This window comes from Podarcis tiliguerta (assembly GCF_965153285.1).
Source record: "Podarcis tiliguerta genome assembly, chromosome: 6".
In the NCBI taxonomy this organism is placed as follows: Eukaryota; Metazoa; Chordata; class Lepidosauria; order Squamata; family Lacertidae; genus Podarcis; species Podarcis tiliguerta.
This window is the reverse complement of record NC_139539.1, coordinates 10,279,998-10,288,743: the sequence shown is the minus strand read 5'-3', so window position 1 is coordinate 10,288,743 and position 8,746 is coordinate 10,279,998. Positions and strand designations below refer to the sequence as shown.

General features: G+C 42.8%; 1 protein-coding gene across 2 annotated transcripts; it reads right to left on the bottom strand.

Annotated features, from left to right (window-relative positions):
- Positions 1-825: 825 nt before the first annotated feature.
- RPS21 (ribosomal protein S21) lies at positions 826-8,746 on the bottom strand (the record flags this gene model as incomplete). Of its 2 annotated transcripts, XM_083447747.1 has the most annotated exons (6): positions 8,680-8,746; positions 5,011-5,107; positions 3,474-3,537; positions 2,373-2,444; positions 1,024-1,079; positions 826-892 (listed from the first exon to the last, which is right to left on the bottom strand). In XM_083447747.1, exons 2-6 carry the CDS (start codon positions 5,058-5,060, stop codon positions 883-885), a joined length of 252 nt encoding a protein of 83 aa, XP_083303873.1. In that variant the 5' UTR covers positions 5,061-5,107; positions 8,680-8,746. The 2 variants fall into 2 exon arrangements, with proteins under 2 accessions (XP_083303873.1, XP_083303874.1); XM_083447748.1 differs by lacking the exon at positions 826-892 and having other exon boundaries at positions 1,020-1,079; positions 8,680-8,736.

Genomic DNA, 8,746 nt, shown 5'->3' with positions numbered 1-8,746 from the left:
AGGGCAGCATACACCTCTTATTCTGGGGTGTGACATTTGGTGAGCCTGGGTGTGTTTACAGCTCCTTCAACCACCGACCCAACTCAAACTGAACTCTAAACACAAAAACTTTCTTCTAAGCTTACTAAACCGAGTGCTTAAAAATCAGCCAGTTCAAGCTCCTACGATCCTTATGACAACTAGTTTACATACTTCAGAATAATTATATTTATCACAGGATATCAATGTACTGCATTTCCTCACATTTGAGATCTTAAAAAGCAAAGGGAAGTTCTCTTAACTATTGGCTTCTTGCTGTTCAGGAAAAAAACCTGCCAAGAAATACACATAATTTTCTTTCTCATGGGAGAATATATAAAGAATGAGAACCCTAGAGACAAACGTAATTCACAGATAAATGTAGCAAAACCATTTCTGCATCTTTCTAGCCAGTTAGGTGTGCCCTCTGCAAACCACGTATAAATGAAGGCAAAACGTGTGAGAACAGGGATGGAGAGAAAACCTGCAGCTTTGCAGATGGTATTCAGGGTCTCCGCCCCTGTGTTTTAGAGTTCTAAGTAGAGAAACAAATGTCATCTTGCATCTCATGGCAAGAATGATGTAAAGTTTAAGAATCTGGGACAAGAATCTAAGAATCTGTGGTCTATTTTAGCTGTTAAGTATTACCATTGCAATCTATCATAAACACAAGCCTATTTTTAAATATAAAAATAATCAATTTAAATTGCCCTATGTAATCGATATCAACAATGCTGTAATCTTCAGAATTAGTCTCTTTTAACAGTTTCACCTGTTATGAGCTGAAATGACACACTGAACTTCAGGTGCTTTCCAACAGTTTTATTTTATAACAAATTTCACATCATGCTTCTTCATCATGCTTTAGAAATTCCTAGAAAAGGAAAAGAAACAGTTACAAATGTACACATTAAGCTTAGCAAAACAGCACAAGAAGCTGGCAAACTGAGAATGCACAGCTGCATTAGTACCCGAGAGAGAGATATGAGATTCAACAAAACTTACTTGGATATTATACCATCGTTCTTTGCAAGGCGCAGGATTGAGTCATCAGATTCCCCCTGAAACAGAGAAAATAAGTTTAACTGAGTGGCAAAGGCCTGTTCAAGTGCTCTACATACAGAGCTTTAAGATGCTCTCCTGCAATCGGTTTTTGGAATGCACAAGCCAACACTTGACCAGGGTAGGGTCCACAACTGATTCGCTTTCCTTTTTCCTCAGTAGAAGGGGAGGCAACGATTCTTATGAATACTTACCTGCGAGTAAGCACAACTTAACACTATGGATCTTGCTTTTGAATAAACTTGGACACAATGTGGTTAGGCTATTTTCACAATACTAGCCTAACAATACTAACAATTTTTTAATGGGTGCCTTAGTCAGATTCTTACAAGAACGTAAGAATAACCAGTAGGATCAGTCCAATGGCCCATCTAGTCCAGTATCGCATTCTCAGTGGCCAACCAGATGTGGTTTGGTCACTAAATGTTATTCTAAGATGGTAACTATCAGTTCTCAACACTGCTTACCTCCCTGTGACAGAATTACATTACTAAGTAGTAGTGTAGCCCACTGTCTTGAGATGACTTCAAATTAAGACTCACTCTATTCATTCCAGAATGATGGTGTGTAATACAGAATGAATGATTGCTTCTTTCAGGAGCAACTACCCATGGTAGCCTATTCATTTACTGATAGATGGAGCTTGCAAAGAATTATTGCACACACAGAGAACAGAGAACTCTTGAATGCCACTGTGAGTTACCGGTAATTCATCAACCATATTTTCAGACAAATGAAAGGCTTCAGAACAGTCCATGAAGATGGTACTCAGTAATCCCTGCAGTGGTATCCAGCTCTGTTCATATTTGCTTATGTTAATCTAGTACAAGTTCATGTAAGTATTTGATACCACTTGCAAATCTGTTTTCAATACGAGCCTCATGAGTTAAACATGAAAGACTAAAAGCCCAATCATAAATATATTTATTGATTTCCATGTGTGCTACTTCTAAGTTAATGTGCCTAGCATTGCAGTCCAGCAACTGAGTCCTGGAAAAAGGATGTTTAAATGTTACTAGTGTGAAGAGCCCCTTTACATTACTCTCACAACCCAGAGGATGACAATTTCCTTATTTAAAACAGAATTAACTCCAAGACCTAGTCTCTTAACCTTAAATGAGCTGCTACTCATAAGGTAAAATATGTCAAATTAAAGTGCGAGCTGCCGTTTATATAAAAGAAGAAACCCAACATGTAGTGAGACCACCTCCCACAACAGCCAAACACTGAGGTGGAAAGACAACAGAAGTTATACTACTGGGGAAGAGAAACCATTTTAAGTACATACTTACCATTCTGCGAATTGCTCCACAAATTGCGTAAGTTTTGCATTGGCCATTGACTCTGCCTGTGACTTTATCAACCTGAAATGGGAATCAAGACTACATTTCAACATGTTAACTGTTGTGCAGTTATACTGGAAAACACAATGCATAGAAGATATCAATTATCGGCAGTGAACCCCTTGCAAATCTAACCAGGGAATTTACAGAAAGCAAATTAATAGTTTAAATATGTATGAAAAATGTATTTGCCCAGATTTACTGGATTACTGAAATCTGGGACAAATGTCAGCCATGTCCCATGTACACAAAAGGATTAATTTTTCATTTCTATTAATCCACAATACATCCAAAAATTAATAGAAATTTGTTTAAAACACAAAGGGAAGCAATGGAACAGATGATACTAACCTTTATGAATAAAAACAAAAAGTCATGCAGCAAGCAGTATTAGACCAACAGCACCCAGGGTTCAAAGCAAAAGAATGGCAGGGAAGGAATGTGACCTACCCCTTGTTTTTATTGTCTTATATTTTTATAAACTGCTTCGCGGTTTATGTTTAAATAAATAAGCCCCCCCCCCCATGTGCTTCCTTTGGACTATGAATGCTGTTCTCTCAATACTGCTTGCTACAGGAAGCAGCCCCTGTAATTTATTTTCACCTGCAGCAGGAAGTCTAGTAAAGGAAGTAATTCTACAGTCCCATGCCCTCTGGACCCAGGAGCCTGAGAGAAGCAACCATGATTATTGCTACGCTGCTGTAACTTTCAATACTCAGGGCCAGATCCTGAAAGGCAGAAAGGAGTGGAAAACTGCACATTATGCAGGGACACCATGTTGTAACCAACACTGGTTCTCTTTGTGACTGCAGTCAACTCCATGCGACCTTGTGTTAGATCAATGCTTAGCCAACTTTTTACACTTAGGCTTCTTCCTACTGTAGCCATAATAAGCCCATAGGCCTCTGGAGCTAGGAATGCATTTTTCACATAAAGTCAGCAACCCAGGCAGGTTACAAGCCTCATTAAAATGAAATTCAGTACCAAAAAGAAAACACATTCATTAACGCCTTTCAACTTGTACATTCTAATTAATTATATTTTACTCACCTCAGAAATATTCATCTGGATGGAGGCATGGTCTTTAGCACCAATTATCCGGTTGCTAGCAGAGCTGAAGGGAAGAAAAGAAGCCCCATGAAAATATATAAAAGTTCACGGCTAGAAAATCTTGCACTGAAGACAACCACCATAGTCTTACAGCAGCTGCACCCACTCTTGGCATGCCTGGGACACCCCCTGCACTCTTGAAATACATGGAACTTAAGCCCTGGGCATAGCTCTTTCTGGAATCCTCAACTTAAGCCTTTCTGTATCTTAAATCCTGCTTGTAACCACCTTGAGCTGGCAGGTACATGCACCTATCTATGCACCCATCTTTTTTTCTGCTGTAGCAGCCAAATAGCTCAATCTTATTATTCTTGTTTATTAAATTTGTATACCACCCATCATCTGTAGATCGCAGGGTGGTTCACAATGTAAAAATACAATACAGTGGTATCTCGGGTTAAGTACCTAATTCGTTCCAGAGGTCTGTTCTTAACCTGAAACTGTTCTTAACCCGAGGTACTATTTCTGGGTTAGTGGAGTCTGTAACCTGAAGCGTATGTAACCAGAGGTACCACTGTATAAAAAACAAGCACAAAGCAAGAACCCCCCTCTGACAACACATTTAAAAGGTTATCAGATGTTAATCAGCCAAAGGCTTGGTTGAAGAGGAACGTTTGAAGAGGCACCTAAAGGTGTAACCCCCACACCCTCCCCCCCAAACCCACAACTGCCATAGCTGTCAATGTTTTCCTTTTTTTAAGGGAAATTCCCTTATTCCAAATAGGATTCCTCGCAAGAAAATGGAAAAGTTGACAGCTAGCAACTGACAAATCAGTATATCATAGTTTGGTATTCTAAGAATGAACCCCAGTGAGCCTTGGGCTCACACACTCCCTCAATCGGCATGGGCACAAATAGAAGTTTGGAAGCTTTGTTTCTGTTTAAGATTAACTGCAGCTTCCTATGTCACCCAAACCTGGACATACTGTGCTCAATCTTAACTATGGACAGTTGAAACAAAGCCAACTTCAAGTTATAGTTTATCAAGCTAGCTTGCTTCAAGTACAGTCATACCTCGGGTTAAAGTTGCTTCAGGTTGAGCGTTTTTGGGTTGCGCTCTGCGGCGACCCGGAAGTAACGGAATGCGTTACTTCTGGGTTTCACTTCTTGCGCAGATGCTCAAAATGACATCACACACATGCACAGAAGCGGCGAATCGCGACCCGCGCAGATGCAGGTTGCGTTCGCTTAAGGATGCAAACAGGGCTCCGGAACAGAACCCGTTCGCATCCAGAGGTACCACTGTATCTGTACTTAATATTAACCAGCTTGTCTCAGGTTGGATGACACACTGAACTGCAGAACCTCCTGTACTCTTCCTCCTGTCATGCCAGGAAGTCAGGTTGGGAGCACCTGAGCCCAAGGAGTGTTATTGTAAGGCTAAAGCCATGATTTAACCCCATGCCCGAATGTGCCATGACTTTCTTCAAGTTGCCCAAGGCAGGCTAGTAATTTCCATGGATAAATTAATACGCACCATTTACGAGGAACGTAGAGATCCACAAACTCCCCAGCGTCGTTCTGCATTGTGTTTTTCTAGGGTTTTGCCACAAGTGACGTGCAACAGGAAATTTCTGACAAGATATGTTAAAAGGTCAGTACTTAGCAGATGGTTGTGACTGAAAATTACAGAAAAAGCCTCACCCCCAGCAGTCTCTGCAACTTATCAGAGTCATTATCTTCCAGCATCTTCCCATCTCAGTTATGCACCTATTTAAAACTACATTGTGTGTATTAATTTAATGAAGCAGGAATATTTCTTTTGAAGTGTTTATTTCTATTTAAACTCTCAGTTGTAAGCAGGAGCACTTCCCTAGAATATTAAATTATAACAATATTTTTCATTTTCAGGTGGTAGCCCTGTTGGTCTGATGCAGTCAAAATAAATAAATTTTTTTAAAAAATTGTCCAGTAGCACCTTAGAGACCAGCTAAGTTCGTTCTGGGTATAAGCTTTCGTGTGCATGCACACTTCTTCAGATACTGGACAATCTTTTTTATGTTCAAATTAACTGCTGTTGTATGATATTTCTAATGCCATAATGATCAATGGGTGTTTTCCATTTTAGCAGCAGGAAGCCTCTTCAATGCAAAGTAGGGTCTGTTTACTTGAAAACAATGCAAAATTATTTAATATATCAGGGAGGTGGTACTCAACTAAGTCAGAGTAGATTGCCTTCAAATTTTCAGATGAGATTATCTTAACAGCGACATACTATCTTTACAGCCAGAGTTGTGTCTCCTCATAGTAAAACTCAGAAGAGACATTCATAACATGTAAATGAATAATCCATGAATAAGAATTGTAAGATTCAGAATTACACACCCACTCCACACTGTATGGCAGCCTAGACTTATCTAAATACATTCCCTCACCTAAATCCCACTGTCATCTCACCTCTACTGAACAATTCCATCTCCCACTTAAGTGGAAGATATCGTTAAACGATTAACAGATGGAAAACACATTTGTGCATTTACTGCACTTCCAATAAACGGAAAGTAAGTACATGAACAGCTCCTCCTCAAAGCAACAATTTCTACCTGCCAGATATTAAGAGTACAGGAAATTGCCTTGTACGGACTCCGAAACAAGGGTGTTTGCAAACTGAACACAACAGGTTTTACCTTTAAAAAAATGCTCCCTTTCAGGCTGCAATTCTCAATTCACACTTAACTTTCCAGATACGGAGCTGCCTTATGCAGCACCAGACCTTTAGTCCATGTAGCTCAGCTCTACCTACACTGGCTGGCAGCAGCTTTCCAGGTTTTCAGACAGGGTTCTTTCCCAGCTCTACTCAGATATGCTGATTATAGAATCTGGGATAAAAGGTAAAGGTAAAGGTACCCCTGCCCGTACGGGCCAGTCTTGCCAGACTCTAGGGTTGTGCGCTCATCTCACTCTATAGGCCAGGAGCCAGCGCTATCCGCAGACACTTCTGGGTCACGTGGCCAGCGTGACAAGCTGCATCTGGCGAGCCAGCGCAGCACACGGAATGCCGTTTACCTTCCCGCTGGTAAGCGGTCCCTATTTATCTACTTGCATCCAGAGGTGCTTTCGAACTGCTAGGTTGGCAGGCGCTGGGACCGAACGACGGGAGCGCACCCCGCCGCGGGGATTCGAACTGCCGACAATGCGATCGGCAAGTCCTAGGCGCTGAGGTTTTACCCACAGCGCCACCCGCGTCCCAGAATCTGGGATATCTGCATGCAAAGCAGATGCTCTGCTACCTGGATTCATTTCCTGCAACACAGGTAAGATGCACACAAAAGCCTCACAATAAACTCTAATTTCTATTTTCTCAAAATTCCTTGGATACATCTACCGAGCAAAGTGGCTATGAAATCCTGCTTTTAGGCAAAAGCCAGTACCAACTCTGCTCATCCACATGCCTATTTGTTTAAAGAAATTCTGAAATTGCTAGTCTGCAGCTGAAATCGAGGATATATATTTAAAATATTTTGCATTTATTGCACCTGCCATACAATGTGTGTGTGTGCACGCACACGTGCAAACACTGGCACCTATGAGTGCATTATGCATTAAACATCCCTCTTGAGTCATGACAACAACCAAATCCAGTGTACTGTAAAGCCTTTGACTATTCACAACTCTCTCTTAATGCAGGAACTGTTTGTAAACAGGGAAATTGCAGCACAGCCAAGAAACCCCAGAGTCAGCCACGATTGGACCTAATGGTCAGGGGTCCCTTTACCTTTACTTTACACCGCCCCCTTCATCTGAGGATCAAAGGGTGGTTTACAAACACAAAAGTGCATAACACAGTAACAAACTAAAACACCCCCCCCCCCCAGTTTAAAAGGCCAGATTGTTTAATTAGCCAAAAGCCTGGGAGAAGAGGAATGATTTGGCCTGGCACCTAAAGGTATGTAACAAAAGTGCAAGTTGAGCCTCCCTGGGGAGAGCATTCCACAAATGGGGAGCCACCACAGAAAAGGCCCGTTCTCATGTTGTCACCCTCTGGATCTCTAATGGAGGAGGCACATGAAGGGCCTCGGAGGATGATCGCAGGGTCTGGGTCTGTTCATATGAGGAAAGGCAGTCCTTGAGGGTATTGTGGTCCTGATCCATTTAAGGCTTTATAAAGGTAAAGGGACCCCTGGCGCTCATCTCGCTTTATTGGCCGAGGGAGCCGGCGTACAGCTTCCGGGTCATGTGGCCAGCATGACTAAGCTGCTTCTGGAGAACCAGAGCAGAGCACGGAAACACAGTTTACCTTCCTGCCGGAGCGGTACCTATTTATCTACTTGCACTTTGACGTGCTTTCAAACTGCTAGGTTGGCAGGAGCAGGGACCGAGCAATGGGAGCTCACCCCATCATGAGGATTCAAACCGCTGACCTTCTGATCGGCAAGCCCTAGGCTCTGTGGTTTAACCCACAGCGCGACCTGCGTCCCATTTGGACTGGTTATGGTATGGTACATCAAAATGGGTGGTTATAGGTGCATCAGGCTTTATACCAGCACTTTAAATTGGGACCAGAAACTTAACTGGTAGCCAGCGGAGTCGGGCCACAGATCAGTGTCATATGCTCACACCATCTTGCAAGCCGGCCACTGAATTCTGCACCAGCTGAATTGCCACCTTGGCCGTTATTTGCACAGACAACCTGTTGCTGCCCGGAAATCAAGGTAGGTTAAGTGAAAGGCTGAGGTTAGGTTAGCAATTCGGGGGCAACAAAAAAAGAACCGGATCGTCTGCTGGCAGCAGCTTTCTAGGGTTTCCGACGGGGATCCCTGCAAGAGCCAGAGTCGCTCTGGGGGGAAGTCAAGTAGGGTGTGTGGAAATCTAAAGCGCCTTGAGGCACACAAGCGAGTATATATATATATATATAATTTTATATACTAATATACTGCTATACTAATATATATACATAATAGTAAGTAAAATAAAAAAATTGTATATATATATATAGGAAAAGGGTCTCCTTCATGTCCCCTCACCCCCGGGGCTCCCACCTCGGGGCACAGGAAGAAGGCGACCCCCGGGAAGAGGGAAAGCTGGGATCGGGCGGAGGAATCAGCTCAACCGAGTACGCGCCTCACCCCCGCTTTCAACCGGCCACCTCAGGGAGGGAGAAATCACGGCCCGCCCGCCCGAGAACACGGAGCAGGCCTCACCTCACCTCCTCACACGCCGCGAGCCCAGGCCGGAAAGAGAGACCTAACGTCACTCAGAAGCGACAACAAAGC